This window comes from Notechis scutatus, chromosome 2 (assembly GCF_049901735.1).
Source record: "Notechis scutatus isolate UNSWTSFEM ecotype Mainland chromosome 2, rNotScu1.2, whole genome shotgun sequence".
Taxonomy (NCBI): Eukaryota; Metazoa; Chordata; class Lepidosauria; order Squamata; family Elapidae; genus Notechis; species Notechis scutatus.
This window is the reverse complement of record NC_142010.1, coordinates 256,038,935-256,056,844: the sequence shown is the minus strand read 5'-3', so window position 1 is coordinate 256,056,844 and position 17,910 is coordinate 256,038,935. Positions and strand designations below refer to the sequence as shown.

Genomic DNA, 17,910 nt, shown 5'->3' with positions numbered 1-17,910 from the left:
CAGAGGTCATAACTCTGAAAAATGGTCATAATTCTCATTTTTCAATGCTGTCATAATTTCAAACGGTCATTAAATGAACTGTTGTAAGTCGAGGATTGCCTATACATGGGAATAATTGAAGTTGGGGTAGAGAACATGCTTTGAGGAAACATACACTTATTTGGTTGGGAGAGTTTGTCATCTTAATGCAGAGAGCATAAGAGTGTGCTAAACTTGGCAATGGTAAAACTTGTGGACTGCAGAAGAAATGGGCCGGCAAGGCAGGTGTTGGGGTGTGTGAGGCCTGGCGACAACTGTCCAAAGGTAAGTAGTAGGGCAGCTTCTGCCCTCATCCCTATCCTAGCTTAATTTTTACCTGTTCACTCTGGAGTAGGCTGGATCTTAATTAGGGCTTATTTGGGGGGGTGGTAGGGCTTATATTGGGCACACATATAAAAATCAAGCTAGGACTTACTTTCAGGGTAGGTTGTATTTTTGGAGAAGCAGGGTAGGAGTTGAAGCCCACAAGTCTTAAAGTGGCCAAATTTGGAGTCCCTTTGATTTTTCAAAAAATAATAATAATAATCTCTGTGACTGAATTTGAACAATCAGCATTTTCTGGAAGTGTGATATATGCAGAACATTTTTGCTGAAAATACGAAATACACACAAGAAAATAAATAAAATAGATGACAAACTTCTTAAATCACAAAAAAAAGCTCTAGACTCCAGACATAGAATACAGATGGGGCCAACTCCAAGGAGTCTGGATTTGCTCGGAGATTACATAACTTGGGTTAGTTGATGCAATTCAGATGTGGCAACTTAACTAATTTCAGAAATAAACGCTACCGAGAACCAATTGTGGTTTTGAAATGCTTTGGTAAGCAGTTTTTGTGTGCTTTTTATGTGTGTGTGTGGTAAGAAGAGTAGTATTAGTCATTAAGGGTAGATGTTTTCACTCCCTGGGGCATTGCAGTTCATTTACTGGCACAGCAAAAGAACTTTGAGGAATCGAGAGACATTGTGACGTGGTTTATCCTCTTTTAGAAAAACCTGTTCTTGCCTTTTTTATTTTTCCATCCAAGGGCATCCAGGAGTTAAAAGCGCCTCTACACTGTTGTGGTCCCACCTTCACTCAAATACCCTTGATCTGGTTTTATACTATGCAGACACAAAAGGTACAAAGGTTGAGTCTTTCCCATATAAATGGAGCATGATTTGGATGGATTCTAAGTCCAGGTATTCCTGGACTTAAAACCACTCATTTAGTGACCATTCAAAGTTAACAATGGCACTGTGACAAGTGACATGACCATTTTTCACACTTATAACCATTTCGGCATCCCCACAGTCGCATGATCAAAATTCAGAGTCTTGGCAACTGGCTCATTTATGATGGTTGCATATCTTGGAGTCATGAAATGATCTTTTGTGACCTGACAGACAAAATCAATGGGGAAGCCACTTAACAACTGTGTTATTTACTAAACAACTACAGTGATTCATTTAATAAGGGCATAAAATGGAGTAAAACTCACTTAGCAACTGTTTTGCTTAGTGATGGAAATTTTGCATTCAATTGTCATGGCTACCTGTAGGTCCCATCTCCCCTTTTGAAGTAGAACAAACTGAGTTTATCGAAGTTTTCCTCTTGTTCCATGCTGGGAGCCAAATAAAATTTATTGTAATAATCATGGGAGCTCTGTCTTTTCTCCTTAACAATATGAGCTAAACACTCATCCATTTTGATACAGATGTTGGAGGACCAGTTTTTGGATTTTCCTCTGAGCATTCTAAACTCTGAAATCCAAAAAATTGTCACAGGCATTTTTCATCTGCCTTTTAATTGGTTTGGAAATCAGTTGAAACGGGGCAGGAGAAAAAGCCAGAGGGATTTTGCCTCCCTTGAATTTTTAGTCTTTTTACAGGAGGCATCCAGACAAGGATGAGGAAAAAATTGAGAAAAATAAGAAAAAATAAATAAGAAAAATAAGCGGCGCACGTATTTAATGAATAGTAAATGCATATTAAATTGCTTTTATCCTTTTCATGGTTTGCTTTTAATTTTCTTATTCTTACATGAGAGCAAACAAACAGCAAAGCTACAATACAGAAGATGAGAAATCCGAGTGCACTTGTAGTAAAATAACTTACAAGTCACTTAGTGACCATTCGAAGTTACAATGGACTTATGACCATTTTTCACACTTATGACCGTTGCAGCATCCCCATGGTCACGTGATTTACATTCAGATGCTTGGCAACTGATTCACATTTATGACGGTTGCAGTGTCCTGGGGTCATGTGATCCTCTTTTGCAACTTTCTGACAAGCAAATTCAATGGGGAAGCCAGTTTCACTTAACTGTGTTACTAATTGAACAACTACAGTGATTCACTTAACAAATATGGCAGGAAAAGTCATGGGGCAAAATTCACTTAACGAATTTCTCACCTAGTAACATAAATTTTGGGCTCAATTGTGCTTGTAAGTTGAGGACTACTTGGCACTGTACGTGAGCAGATAACGTTTGCTTATTCCTGGGTATCTTACAGTTTCAAAAAGCTTGAAGGACGGGAAGATGCTTTTTGCTTTAAGTCCCCAAAGGTTTTTGAACAGAGCAGTGGTTTTTTTTAATCTTTAACATTTTAAAAATATCTGGACTTCAACTCCCAGAATCCCCCCACACTCAATTTGTGCTTTAGGGATAGGATAAATTTTCTGACAGAACAATCAACCCATGGAACAGAAGTTGCCTTCAGAAGTTGTGGGAGCTTTTAAGAAGAGACTGGACTGCCATCTGTCAGAAATGGTGTAGGGCCTCCTGTTTGGGAGAAAGGTTGGACTAGATGACCTAACAAGGTCCCTTCCAACTGTTAATCTGTTAAACAGCACCGCAAGAAAGCAAGCCAAGTCTGCCCTAAACCCTTCCCGTTCTCTTTGAGGGCGGTCGGCAACTACGAAACTAAGAAAACACACCCGTCCCGTCTCTCTCTCTCTCTCTCTCTCCCGCCCGCCGCCCTCCCCAAGAAAGCTTTTCCCAAAGTTCACAGCCGCGCCCTCCCGCGTCGTTCTCCAGGGAAATCTTCCAGCGGGTCACGGGACGAGTGTGATCATGCGCACCGCGCTCGCTCGGCTGGGGGAGATAAGGGTTGCGGAGCCCATTGGAGAACAGAGAACGAGCACTAGAGAGAGAGAGAGAGAGAGAGAAGGCGGGGGAGGAAAGAAGGTGAGGGGGAAAAAAAAACCCGGATGTGGCGCATGCGCGGTGGGGCCTGACTGGACGCGTCTGCGGCAGCAGCAACAACAACACGACGACAAACGACGCAGGCGGCGGTTGCCATCGTCGTCGCTCGGAACGTCCCTCGCACCTGGAGCCCGTTTGCGCGCGCGCGCGCGCGCCGTGAGGGAGCCGCGCCGCCCCTCCCCTCCTCCCTCTCCCTCTCTCTCGGAGAAGGCGGAGCGAGGAGAAGAGCGGCGGCAACGGAGGCGGAAGAAGAAGGGGAGGGGGGCGGTGAGGCCCCCTCGCAGGCCGGCCGCGGCGACGGCGCAACCCCCGGCGGGGTCCCGACTGAGGCCCAGGTAACGCCCCTTCCGCCTCGCTTTCTTTCCGGAGGGCTGCCTTCCCCCCCCTCCTTCGCCTTTGGGTCCCTCTCTCTCCTTCTCCGGGCGGTGTAGCCCAGCCTCCTCCTCCTCACAGGGCGGCGGGGACTGCAACGCCCATCGTTCCCAGCCTGCTGACAGGAGAGGGAAGCGTCGCGGCGCATAAGCTGGGGGGGGTGGGGGAGGCTGCGGCAGCCGCGTTGGGTCTGTGGGAAGCGTGAAGAACAAAGAGCCTGGCTCGCTTCCTCCTCCTCCTCCTCCGGGGGAGACTCCAACGGGGGCATGTTTGCTGGGAAGTAAGTTGCCCGGAGTGCAGGCCAAGCCCCCGCAGCCCTTCTTCCCTCCCTCGGCCTGGGAAGCGCCCTCTTCGCCTGTCCCGCAAGTGCGAGAAGACCAGGGTGTCTCGCATTTACGGCCTGCCTGCCTGCCTGCCTGGATCCCGCTTCTAAAATGGAGCTGTAGCCCTTTTTGTCGGGGCTGCAGCTGCGCTTCGTTTGCTGCTTGCAGCAAAAGTCGTGGGCGGCGGGGGGTGTATCACCAGGCAAAAAGGAAAATAAATAAAAAAACAAAATAAAAATAAATGTATTGCCACCAAGGGAATTATTGATGGAGCCGGGACGGCTTTTGTCAAATCCGGAGAAGTTGTTTTTTGGGGGGGTGGGTGTCGTTACTCCTGTTCGTGGTGGTAGATTTTTTTCTACTGTTTACTTTGTTTCTGTCAACGACACTTTTCCTGATCGACTCAAAAAGGCTTTTTGGGGGTGGGTGGGCGGGGGATGAATCCCCTGGTGAATTGGGAATTGGCCCCTCCGGCCGAGTCGGTTCCCAATCTCCTTCTGCCTTTTTGGTTTGTTTTTTTTAAATTATTCCCTCGCAGGACTTTTTGGGGAGGTGGAAGGGGAAATTCGCGTGAGTGAGATCTATCTGCCTCAGCAAAAGTCATACGGAATCGAGTGCAAACTTCGTGTCTGTTTTTCCAGAGGAAGGAAAATATCGGAATACAGTAATTCGGCGGCGGCTGGGCTTTATAATAGGTGCTGGATTGAAAGTTGTCGCTAAATATGTGCTAGTGGTAAATATATGCTAATATATGATAGTGGTGAATAGTTGCGTAATATTTCCAATACAGAAGGGGTAAAAAGCATCTGTTTTCATGTACCCCTGGGAGGGAAATAAATCCCCTGCTTTCGAGGATAGTATTTCCTGAATATATATATTCTGTGAAAATGTAAGATTTTTATCTTTGTTACTAGAATCGATTACTTTGTTGGCGTTGTTACAGAGTAAGGAATTTGATCGTAGTAGATTTGTTTCTGTGGCTCGGTTCTTTCTATACCACTTGTTTTCATTTTATATACTGTTGAAAAATATTGAAATGAAAACTGATATTGGATATGAATACCAAATTAGCAGATAAATATTAGCTGTTAGCCAGTTCAGAAATCTTCCCAGTATTTGGGGATGTCTGGTCTTCCTTGAGGGTAGAGAAATACGTAAATGATCCCCTCGACATTAAAATTCTTGAAACTTTAAAATAGCAGATTAGAAACTGAAATAGATGATTCTGACTCTCCAGAAGATGTCTCAAGCATAAAACTTCCTTGTGCCTATGGCAAGAAAAACCTAATCTGGACCTAAGGGAAAAGAATCAATCTTGAAATCAGTTCTTTGACCTAAAATCATTTTAATTTTTTGCACACCCTCATTCTGTCTAATGCTGGCCTTCTGATGATAGAATATATGTGGCTCCCCCCCCCCCCTCCTGTATTGCTCTAGTCTAGAAGGTTAGAGAACACTGCAGTGCTGGAAAGGTGGGAAAACAAAAGGGAAATATCCATTGTTATTAGAGGACATTGCTTTTCTAGATGAAGCTCAACAACAATTAGAAAAGTTTAGATTCCTCTCTGTTTCAGAAGAGCAGTGGCAAAATTTGTTTCTGAGTGGTACAGCTTGATAAGAATTTCCAACAATCTACATGGGCAAATTTAGGTAAGTTCTCAATTAATTTAGTAAGGATTTACAATAATATTCTGCCTGTTAATAACCCCTTCCCCCCCCCCAAAAAAAAACCTGTTTAAACCTCTTGCAATCAATCCTTCACCCATGTTATTTCAGTACTGTTAAACTCTGATAACTGCGTCATATTTAGATGTGATTCTTTTAATGTCACATGTCTTCAGTTGAGCGACATCTGTGAGACTCAGTTTCTTTTGTAAACAGTTGTGCGTTATAAATACATTCCTACTGTTCTTCAGATTAGCCATCCAGTTTCCATTCTATTTAAAATAACTTTTCCTACAAGACAAGAATAATGAGATCTCATTGCAAGAGTTATTTCCTGACAACATTTATAATTTGTCATGTGCTTATCACATTAAGGTATATGTTATATATTATAATTCTGTGGCATTATGATTAGTCAGCATATAAGTATGTACATGGTTATGGTAAACTTAACCCAGTTTTCTGAGTTTGTACAACATACTTAACTGGCTGAGATCGCACAATAAATTTGGTTAACGTGCTGCTTTATGGTTGATGTATCTTGTGAATAGCCTTACTCAGAAGTAAATCCCATTGAATTTAATGGGGCTGATCCTCAGGTGCTAGTTTATTCTTTGTTCTGTAATAATTGAAATACTTGTATTCTTCTGAAACCATTTTTAAACATTAATCTTTCTGTTTACATGCAGTGTTTTTATCCCTTTTAATGCTAACACCTTGCATTTTCACACAAAGATAATTATAAATGATTATTTGTTTTGTTTTTCCTTTTGACTGTCTTACTTGAATTTCTTTTTGACAATAATTTGATTAAAGATTTGATTAAAAATCCAAATAATGGGCAAAGAAAAATGCATTACTTAGGTTTGTTATTTTCTTGCAGCTGGATTTGGCGTCCATCTAATGATCAGTTTTATAGTCTGAAATGTTACTTTTTAATCCCATAATTCATGTCTATATCTGCATTCTCTTTATGAGAGTCTTGCTCCTTGATAGAGAGGAAGTTGCCATTGGAAATAACAATATATAATACATCTGATGATTTAGTGAGAACATGTGTCCCCTTTGGATGTTAATGGACTCCCAATTCCTGTGAGGCCCCAGCAACATGGCCAGGAGTCAAGGTTGGAATTGTTATTGTGGAATACTTGATAGGCCATAGATTCCTTAGTCCCTCTTTTAACTATTCCCTCTTTACACTATTTTACTGCCTACAGAGATAAAGTAACTTTTGATATAGTAACTTTTAATTAGTTTCTTCCTTGTTGTGGCACATGTTTTTCAGGCCTTTGGCTTGTTAACTAGGCTTTTCCTTATTGTAATGATGTTCTTATTACAGTTCTTGTAAATTGGTGTGTTACCAAATGTAAAATAGGATAGCATTTCTATACTAATTAAAGTTCTTTTTTTAAAACTGTAGAGCAGGGGTAGGCAATTAATTTTCTCAAGGGGCCACATGAAAAACTGGAACTTTTTGAAGGGCTAAAGCAATAAGTTTGTGAAAGTAGAATAGGGACGCACACATGCATAAATTGAAAAAAATAGTAGCCACCCTGAAAACAAAAGCAATGAAGTTTTATTGTGTGCATGGTGTACTGTTAATTACATTTGATATCTAATTTCCAATTTACCTCATGGCTGGACAGTGACAGCCAAAGAGCCGGATCTGGCCTCGGGGGCTGTAAAATGCCCATGTCTGGTAAAGAAGAACATATTTATACTGTAATAAAGAGGAAGGACATAATCAGACAGATTGAGATGCTGAGCCACTGAGCATTTCCTGCTGTTGTATGGAAGTTTTGAAGAATAATTTTACTAGTATGTAGGACTAATGGCATGCAAAGGCTTTATGGAAAAAAAAAAGGAAAAAAAAAGGATACGTTTCTTGAAATGAGTAGGGGGTGATACGAACTCTATTTTCTGAAGTCTGCAGCAGTTAATTTTCTATTATTTCTAATAAAAAAAGAACTTTACAAGACAAAGATGGATTTGTGAAAAGATGTTAAATGGGTTTTTGTACAGATTTTTTAAAAAGGATAGGATCTAACAAATTGGTATGAGCAACCGTTACCTAAGAAATGTTGCCTTTAGAGAAATGTTCACCTTCTCTACGCAAAAGTGCTTTTCTCTGACTTTTTTTGCTAGTATGCATATGATTATAATCTTACATGATTCTCTTGGGTAATAAACTTCATTAAATTCAGTAGTATCTGCTTGAAAATCTGCACACTTAAAATGGAATGAATTGATCCATTGCTCTTTTGTCAACATACATACATACATACATACATACATACATACAACATACAACAATGATACATAGACACCAGTGGTAGGATTCAAATTTTTTACTACTGGTGGTTCTGTGGGCGTGGCTTGGTGGGGGTGGCAGGGGAAGAATACTGTAAAATCTCCATTCCCACCCCACTCCAGGGGGAAGGTTACTGCAAAATCCCATTCTCTCCCCACTTTACTAACCTGCTTTCCAGCTCTGTTCTCCTGTGCAGGGCAACAAAAGGAGATCCAGCCAATCAGCTGGAACTCGGGAGGCAGAGAATAGATGGGGGCGGGGCAAGTCAGGGGTGGTATTTTCTGGTTCTCCGAACTACTCAGAATTTCTGCTACTGGTTCTCCAGAACTGGTCAGAACCTGCTGAATACCACTTCTGATAGACACAGATGATTTTGGTTTTATAAAGTGTTGTCTTGTGATATTTAGAGACAATTCTTAGACAACCTGACAAGTAGCTATGTTCAAACCTAGGTTGATTTGACTTTGATTTATTATTTCAATATATATGACACACTGATGACAATACACTAATGCATTATTTAAATGCATTTCTATTTATTTGCATTTCTAATGATTTTTCCTTTGAGAAATATTTTATGTTTGCTTTCTTTTGCTTGCTACTATTTTTGAATGGTGATTCATAACTGCTTTTATTCTACTGTTCATTACCTCAGAACATTTATAAGAGGAGCGTATAAATCCTAATTTGTTATGAAATTTTAATAAATACAGTTATTGATAGACTAATTCAAAGGGAATGTTTGTAATGTAATGAAAATCATTTTCAGTGATGAGATAATATTAGTTCTGGACTAGTTACTTTACAGATTACTTTAGGATGATCCTTAACTAAGCATAATAAATACATGTTTTTCTAACTCCCAAAGGGTTCTTTTTTTTTTTGAATGAATGAATTAATTTGAACTAAAACCCTTTCTTCTATTTCTAGGATAGCCAACAGAAGTTGCTAATGTTGTTATCAAAGGCTAGGGTATTATTTTCAAAGCCTCTAACTGAGAAATATTTGGATAGCTTCCATTTGTCCAGTGGTACAGTTTTCCTAAGCATATTATCACCCTGCATACTTCCATATTGATTCTCCATCAGATTTCAAATGTCAATGATGGTGATTACTGAATACATGCCATATGTTCTTAGTAGCTATGGTATAGTGCTATTGGCAAGAAAAATGCATTGATGTTAGCACTTGGTTCCATTAAATCATTTTTAAAGGTTCTGTTTTGTCACTTAATATTTATTTAATCTTCAGTCTAATTTTTCAGCATATGTTGTTAATTTTTATAGAGTTGAAAATCTCGGGTTTGACTTTCCTTGTTGGAATAACCAGATCTTAACTGCTGTACTGAAACTTAGAAGGGTGTGTGTGTAAATATGAGATTTTGGTGGGGAGGGAATTCCAAAATGTGGGAGTGGTATTTGAAAATAGCTGCTTTGAAGGGCCAAGAAATGGCATTCTCCTAGAAACAGAATCTGGAGGAATACAGAAGATGGTGGCCTTCAGATAGCTGGTCTAGAATCTGAAAAAAATTAAAGGTTTTCCCTGTCCAGTCATGACTGACTGGAGGGGAGGTGCTCATCTCCAGTTCTTAGCTGAAGGAATGTGTTATCTAAATGCTTCTGTCGTCATATGCCAAGCGTGAAAATATGGTCCCCACCGAAGTGGTACCTATTTATCTACTTGCATTTGCATGCTTTTGAATTGCTAGGTTGGCAGGAGCTGGGCAAATAATGAGAACTCGCTCCCTCGTGCTTGGGTTTTGAACTTGGGCTGTTGGCTTTCCAGCTGGTAACCTCAACATTTTAAATGATGAGCCTGCTCTGATCTAGATCATGTAAGTCTTAAAGGCAACAACTGGCACTCTGAATTGCCTCTAGCAATTTAGATTGGTGTAAAAGGGCCATTTGCAACATCCAGTTATTCTTTATTAGTAGAATATTACTGTGAGATGCAAGGCTCATGAATCAGGTGCTGTCTGTATTAAGAATAGTGTTTTTAGCTTTTGTTTTAGCTTTTGTTTCCTCATATCAAATACATCATTTTCCTATATTAAATTTTTTCTTCAGGTACAGTCATGTACAGTTATTTACTTATTTTTCAGAATTTATATGCTGCTCCAATCCTGATGACCTGGGGTTGGGTAGCAGTAATGAATGTAGATCTTCTCCAGACATGCTGATTAATGATGGGAAACTGAAGCAATCATGCAACTGTCTTCCCTGATACATGAACACTTAAAGAAGTATAAAAACATGCTTCTAGACAAAAAAACAGCATTCTTCTTTTGCCCTGAACTGATCATGGTAACTGGCAAAGATTCTTCTCTGTGAAGAAAAACTGCTAGGTATTGGATTCTCTTCTCCACAATTTAACGGATTGTCCAGTGTCTAAAGAAAAGAATGAGCTAGAATATTAAAGAAGGATGTAGCTTTGCAGTTGAGTCCTTCCCTCTTTAGAAGTTCCTCTGGCAAGAAAGTAGAAATGGAAGAACCTAAGGAAAGAGGGAGTTTTTAATTCACACATTAACAATTCCCTATGACTCTTTAACATGCCCCTCTCTGTGTTGCTTTTTATGGAGACAAAGATTGGCAAATGAGTGTTACTGAGACATTAGGCAAGCTATGCAAAGGCTGTAATGATATTTAAAGCATGTAGAGTATGCTTCCCAATGTTGTCTCTTAATTGTTCAAGTATCCCTTTGGGACTGAAATATTCCGAGGAATGAAATATACATCAGCATAGTATTCTTAATTGGAAAAGCTGTCATTCCTTGAATTCTGTTGCTTCTGTTAAAAAGATGGCTGAGTTGATAGCATAGATTGGGATTTTATGGAGACAGACTGAAGTCACATATGCAAAAGAGATACGTTAATTGTGGCTCTGATTTGACCAAGTGTATTAAATGCTTTCTCAGAAATGATTTTGGAGCTTCCCAGTTATCTTGAAAGTTAAACATTAATTTAACTCTTACCTAGAAGGAGTGCCGGGTATCTTTTCCAATCAGTATCTTTTGCAGAATATGTCAGCTTCAGAAATTGAAAGCAAAGGATTTATTAAACATGAAATGCTATTATTGAAAGGTTTTTTGAGAAGATAGCTACATGAGATTATTTTGGGCCTAGTGAAGGCTAAGCACTAAGACTGAATTCATTACAGTCTTTAGATTCTTTGGAGGTTGTGTGACTTCCTCCAGCCATTTCCACATTATGTTTCCATTGAGCATGGACTTTTTCTGGAAGAAAGTCTGTTGTGCTTAATAGCACTTGACTGAAATGCTGTCTTTTAAGCTTCCTCTCCTAGAGTGTTAGACATGTGCAGATTTTCTCTCAGCAGGTGCCATTGTTCAATTTGTGACTGTCACCTGGAGCTGTGGAAAGATCCGAAGCGCATATTAGCGGTTTAAAATTGCAAAGAAGGAAAATGGAAATAATGAAGGAAGTACATGAGTGTGGTGTGAAGAAAAGCAATGACAACAACTTGCTTCCCTTTTGTAATACTTGGATCTAGGATATCCAAGAAAATTGAACAAAGCAGATTCAAGTTACATGAAAAGAAAGAATTAATATAACATTTGCTATCACAAGGTAGCTTTGAGGCTGCTAAAGGAAGGTGAGACAGAGCCATGGATAGTTAGACTATGGAAAAAGGCTTGCTGGCTTCTTCTAAGTCAGTAAATGTAAGCATTTAAGCTCAAAGAGCTTAACTGTCTTGGTTCTTGGAAGCTTGCTGGCTGTCTTTACAATGCTGGGAAAATTGGGATCCTAGACAAGATAAGTCTTTTCTTTTGTATGCTTTTGAGATGAAAGAACATTAAGCAACTCATGGTGCAAGTTTGCCTTGAGTGAAATGGGTAGCTGCCTCTTTCATCCCTTATCACCTAGATTAGAGCCTGCCTGGCCTAAAAGCAACAACAGCTCTGAAACAGGTTTTTAAAAATAGGTTCAGTGTGCTGGAGGTTGGTTTACCTCTCTTGTGCCCTTTTAATTACTGCTACATAGTTTTATATAAGCATGTTTTATGTATAAGTTTTGAAAAAAAATAAAATTATGCAGTGCTTTAAACTGAAGGACAGAAGTGTGTTTTAGAGTACATGGGATTGCAACTATAGTGCCTATCTATAACTCCCTTTTTATGATTGCACAACAGCTGCATGATGCCAAAAAAAGGTGTGGCTATTTTCAAGTATTGCAGATAGGTGCTACTTTCACTGCATGCTTGGAAACAGATTTTTGCCTTGTTTGTTTGTTTGGAATTTAAAGTCAGATTTCATAATTTAACCCTGTGTTTCCAGTTTTATCTTAGTTTGATACCTGCCTTTCCTTGCTTGCCTACTGCTGCATCTATCATTCAATTGCTGCTATCTACGGTACTCATTATTAGTGGAAAATATATAACCTGCTTCTTTTCTCAGATATGTTTTTTCAAGGTTTAAATTTTAAGAAGTCCCTTAAAGTAAATTTAATGCACTTGGCTTTGTGTTATGTATGCTTGTATAAATTCAGAGGAACAGTTCATTTGCACCCGCTCCCAGAGCTTTGGTACCTAAAAATGTGTACTCTACCTTGCTAAAGAGAGCAAAGGATCATCAACAGAGTACGGCTTTGGTGGTTGTGGAAAGACAGGAGACATTTCAGAGCAATAGAATTTTTTTCCAGAGCAGCTGTGCTCTTAATTATTCAGGTGAACAGTAGATAAAAGACTGCAGTCCAATTCCACAGTTATTTGTTATTTTAGCACAGCAGTGCTCTGAGGTCCAAGATATGTTCATGTATGATAGAATGTTCTTCGCTTGGTTGACTGGTAAACCAATTGGTAAATACATTTTATCTTTTTGAGCAATTTTTCCAGCATTTTGGCTGGTCTAGAGTTAGTACAGGTAGTCCTTGACTTACAACCACAATTGATCCCAGAATTTATGTCGCTAAGGGAGAAATTTGTTAAGTGAGTTTTGTCCCATTTTACGACTTTTCTTGCCACATTTGTTAAGTGAATCACTGCTGATATTAAATTAGTAACACGGTTGTTAATCTGGATTCCCCCTTGACTTTGCTGGTCAGAAGGTTGCAAAAGAAGGTCACATGATCCTGGGACACTCCAACTGTCATAAATATGAACCAGTTGTCAAGCATCCGAATGTAAATCACATGACCATGGAGGTGCTGTAATGGTTATAAGTGTGAAAAATGTTTCATAAGTCACTTTTCAGTGCTGTTGTAATTTGAGTGGTCACTAAATAAACTGCCGTAATTTGAGGACTACCTGTGGTATGTTGCTGAATTTCTGTTGTACAACTGTTGTGGGATTCAGCTAAATTGTTCAGAACCCTCAGTTCCATTTTTATTCTGTCTCTGGAGTGCTTTATTTTGTCATGGAGGACTGGATTGTTGTATTTTTGGAAGGCAACATATAAATAGGATGAGGATGGTAGCAACTATCTTGTGGTACTTCCAGGAAGGCTGTTCTTGATGAGAAGTGAGGCACATAAAGTGAATAACCTAAAGAGAGGTGCAACTTTGCTGGATGTCCTTGTGTCTTCTAACTATACCACCGGCCATGCCCACACCCGGTTTAGCAAAGAGGGAAAAAGTCCCTATATGTCGAGGGGGAAGGAGGGAGGGAGGGAGAGGGAACAAAAAAACGAAACGAAAAAAAAAACCTGGAAGGAAGAAAAGAAAGACAAGACAGTTGAGTTTGTACTTCTGCTGTCACCACCTTTCTGGAGAATGGAAACACGGACCAGCCTTCTTAATACTGATTTGGAAGAGTGATAGGACTCTCACAGCATGTGCAACTTAGTTATAAACTGCATATAATAATGGTAGTAACAATAGTGAAAAGCAAACTGAAGCCACACTTTCTGGCTCTACAGTACTGTAGCTTTGAGGTATCAAACCAGAGAATAGGAACCTTATCTTCTTTTGAGATGATGAACACAGAAACCTCCATGTTACATTTAAGAATGAATGTAACTGCAGATAAGAAGGAAAAATGTAAATCTTTATTTTAGCTTGCCAGCCAAATGCTCCAACAATTGCAGTGGGATGCAATAAAGCTTTCAATATTGATTTAAAAAAAACCAAGCAACATCTCAATAGTCTCCCATAGAATTGTGTGGAGATTGGACCCAGATCTTGTAAATGGGATCTGGACTTACATAGATTAAGATTGTATCAAATAAGCAAGAATTGAGTTGGCCAATACATTTCCAAAGTAAAAGCCAGAGACAGATTCTTTGAAGCAGAGAACAATTTCCAAATACCAGGATCCATACAGCAAAACCACACTCTTGAAAATAGAATAATCTATTACATTATGTCTGATAAATTTTGCTTCTCCAGCCAGGTGATCCTGACTAATTATTGCTTTTGTAAATAGCAACTTTGGTTCAAAACTTTTAAGAGCACTTCCTGTTAGCTCCTGTGGACTCCCTAGAGCCATGATGCCGAACTTATGGCACTCGTGCCACAGGTGGCATGCAGAGCCATTTGTGCCGGCACGCAAGCTGCTGGCAAACTTACCCCACTGCGCATGTGTGCACCTCACAGCTGATTTTTGGCCAGTTTGAGGCCTTTTTTGACCACCCAAAGGCTTGAGGAAAGCTTCTGCAGGCTTTAGCAAGCTTTGTAGGCCGAAACCTAGCGCTGTTTTGTCACTTCCGGTATTTTCAGAAAAACAGAAAATGACAAAACGGGGCTAGCCTTTGACCTACAAAGCTTGCAGATGCCTTCCTCGAGCCTTTGGGAGGCTGAAAAAGGCCTCAAGCCGGCCAAAAATCACCTGTGAGGCACAGTGCAGGTAAGGGGTCGGCGGGGGATGGGTGGGGGGATTGTGCATGCATGCGTAGGGGGCATGGGGGGGGTGCATTGCCTTCTGGGTGCTGGCACGCAAGCGCGTGCGTGCAAGCACATGCACAAATTTTTGGGGCAGGAGCCCAAAAAGGTTAGCCACCACTGCCCTAGAGATTTCTGGTTCAGAATATGTCATCTTCTCTTGCATTAGTTGTGTTATTCCCGGATGCCCTGTCCATCTGGAGCCTCCCCACATCAAACAGTCATCATTTTCTGCCCAATGACTATTTTCTTGACTCTTAAGTCACACCCTCCTTCACTTCTGGCCCCAGAGAAGTTCACCTTCAGTCCTACCACAGTTCCTCCTACATTTTGCTTAGCCCTCTCCTTCTTCTGGAAACTAACTCACCATGTGGCTGTTTACAAGGGCGGGGGTTTGGGTGGGTTTGGGGTTTTTGGGTTTGGGGGGGGTTTTTTAAGGGGGGTTTTTGTGGGGGGGGGTTTTGGGGGGGGGTGGTTTTGGGGGGCGGGGCGTTTTTTTTTTTTTTATTTATTTAATTTTTTGGGGTTTGGGGGGGATTTTAGGGGGGTGGGGGGGGGGGGGGGGGGGGGGGGGGGGGGGGGGGGGGGGGGGGGAAGGGGGGGGGTCTCCATGTTGCTTATACTTTTCTACCAATCTTTCTCCCTTTCCCAGATGTTCTTTTTTTCCAGGAGATCTCCCTTCCCCTTTGATGTCTCACATCTGCTTCCTTTTAAGAAACTTTTTTTTAAAACAATAAGTGGAACTGAGAAGAACCTGTTGGGCAAGTCCAGACAAATTTTCTCCTCTCCCCCTCCCCATTTTGGTGTTTGGATTTTAAAGTGATAAATAATCCTTGTTGTCTTACCTAGGCAAATCTGGACTTGTCTGTCTTGTCCTCCCACATGTTCCTAAGCGTTGCATTTGTTTCTAGATCAGGGTTTCCTAACTGTTTTGCCATCCCACCTCCCTTTACTGTAATCTTGTTGTACAAGTAGTCCTCAATTTATGACCACAATGAAGCCCAAAATTTCTGATGATAAGTAAGTTTTGCCCATTTTACAACTTTCCTTGCCACATTTGTTAAGTGAATCGCTGCAGTTGTTAAGTGAGTCTGGTTTCCCCATTGACTTGGTTTGTCAGAAGTTCGCAAAAAGGGATCATATGACTGCGGGACACTGCAACCGCCATAAGTATGTGTCAGTTGTTAAGCATGTAAATGTAAATCACGTGACTATGGGGGGGGGGAATGCTACAAAGGTCGTAAGTGTGAAAAATGTTCATAAGTCACTTTTTAAAGTGCCGTTGTAACTTCAGATGGTCACTAAATGAACTGTTGTAAGTCAAGGACTGCCTATACACACTTGCCCTAAAACTCCAAACTCCAAAATGAACAATAAAAACAATGCAATGAAACTTTGGGAAAGGCAGATTTATTGTAGCAATATATACCTAAAATACTCTTCAAGCTTCTCTTGGACCCAGTTTGTTACCCCCCCTCCCTTTTAACCCCAAGGGAGGCACCTCTCACAGTTTGGAGAACTCAGTTCTAGATGAAGAGGTTGACGCCATGACCAAGAATCATCTGTCAGTCCTGATCTGGCTGGTTGAATTTGGGAAGGGGGGAAGGGTTTACACCTTTATGGAAGCAAATGGGAGTTTACCCTTTCTCTTATTATAGACAAATGGGTAAAACATAATTTGCTTTCAAGTCTGTGCTCAGAGATGCAATTTAGAGTAATCCCTGACTTACACCAGTTTATTTAGTGACTGTTTGAAGTGACAACAGCGCTGAAAAAAGTGACATGACCATTTTTCACAATTATGACCATTGCAACATCCCTATAGTCACGAGATTTACATTTGGATGGTTGACAACTGGTTCATATTTATGACAGTTGCAGTCTCCTGGGGTGATGTGATCCTCTTTTGCAACCTTCTGACGATAGGGAAGCCAGATTCACTTAACAGTATTACTAATTTAACAACTTCAGTCATTCACTTAACAAATGTGGCTAGTAAAGTTGTAAAATGGGGCAAACTTCATTTAACAAATTTCTCACTTAACAACATAAATTTTGGGCTCCATTGTGTTCATAAGTTGAAGACTGCCTGTATTGGAGCTGCAAGGTTAGCAAGATTCAATTCCAATCTATGCTCTTTGAGAAAATTGGAAAGGGAAACACGGTATATTTGATTTAAAACCCCCCCCACAACCCTCCAACCTTGATGTTTGTGGGAAAGAGGTATGTTTGAGTTAGACTACTTCTCTATCCAATTCATTTTAATCAATTTAAATGTTACTGTGGTAACAGAGAGAAATATGGTCCTGGGACCAACAGAAAACCTCTAGTGGCTGCTCTTGTAATATTTGGTCATTTCTTTTCTTTTAGGCTTCCCCTAGACGTAGTCTCTGGCCCACTGGTTGGCAGAGAGCTTTGGTCTTGACGGGAGAACTGTACCAATGGACAGTATGTCTATTACCAACACGCCAACCAGTAATGATGCTTGCCTGAGCATTGTTCACAGTTTGATGTGCCATCGACAAGGAGGGGAGAGTGAAACATTTGCAAAGAGGGCTATTGAAAGCTTAGTTAAAAAACTCAAGGAGAAAAAAGATGAACTGGATTCCTTGATTACAGCCATAACCACAAATGGAGCTCATCCTAGCAAATGTGTTACAATTCAGAGAACACTGGATGGAAGGCTTCAGGTTAGTAGAAGCATATCTGGTGCCATTATGTTCTTTATTTTACATAGTGGCAAAGAGATGTAGAGGAATGGGAAATCGTCATGCATGCCTATAACCCTGTGGAAATGGTGCTTACAGATGTTTCTTTTTTTTCCTGTAGCGTTCAGTAGAGTATAAAATATTTCCTTCATTTATTAGGTGATTTTGGTTTGATTTTCCAGTGAAATTTTTTCATGATTTTCAATCTTTTTAGGTGGCTGGTCGAAAGGGCTTTCCGCATGTAATTTATGCACGGTTGTGGAGGTGGCCTGATCTTCACAAAAATGAACTCAAACATGTCAAATATTGCCAGTATGCATTTGACTTGAAATGTGACAGTGTCTGCGTGAATCCATATCATTATGAGCGTGTTGTGTCACCTGGCATTGGTAAGTTTGTTCATAAATCCACATGAATTGTTGAATTTAAATTTAAGAAGGCAATAGATTTTCAGACTGCTAGAAAAGATTCC

General features: G+C 40.4%; 1 protein-coding gene across 4 annotated transcripts in view; it reads left to right on the top strand.

Annotated features, from left to right (window-relative positions):
• The first annotated feature begins 3,222 nt into the window (after nt 1–3,222).
• Nucleotides 3,223–17,910, top strand: part of SMAD4 (SMAD family member 4) — a 31,078-nt gene continuing 16,390 nt past the window's right edge. The window contains exons 1-4 of one of the 4 annotated variants that reach the window (XM_026666343.2): nt 3,269–3,564; nt 5,499–5,574; nt 17,101–17,420; nt 17,653–17,827. In XM_026666343.2, the coding sequence (XP_026522128.1) occupies nt 17,172–17,420; nt 17,653–17,827 (424 nt within the window). In that variant the 5' untranslated portion in view covers nt 3,269–3,564; nt 5,499–5,574; nt 17,101–17,171. Of the gene's footprint in view, nt 3,565–3,597; nt 3,882–5,498; nt 5,575–17,100; nt 17,421–17,652; nt 17,828–17,910 lie in introns of those variants that run through there. The other 3 variants (XM_087958681.1, XM_026666342.2, XM_026666344.2) reach the window with 3 other exon arrangements.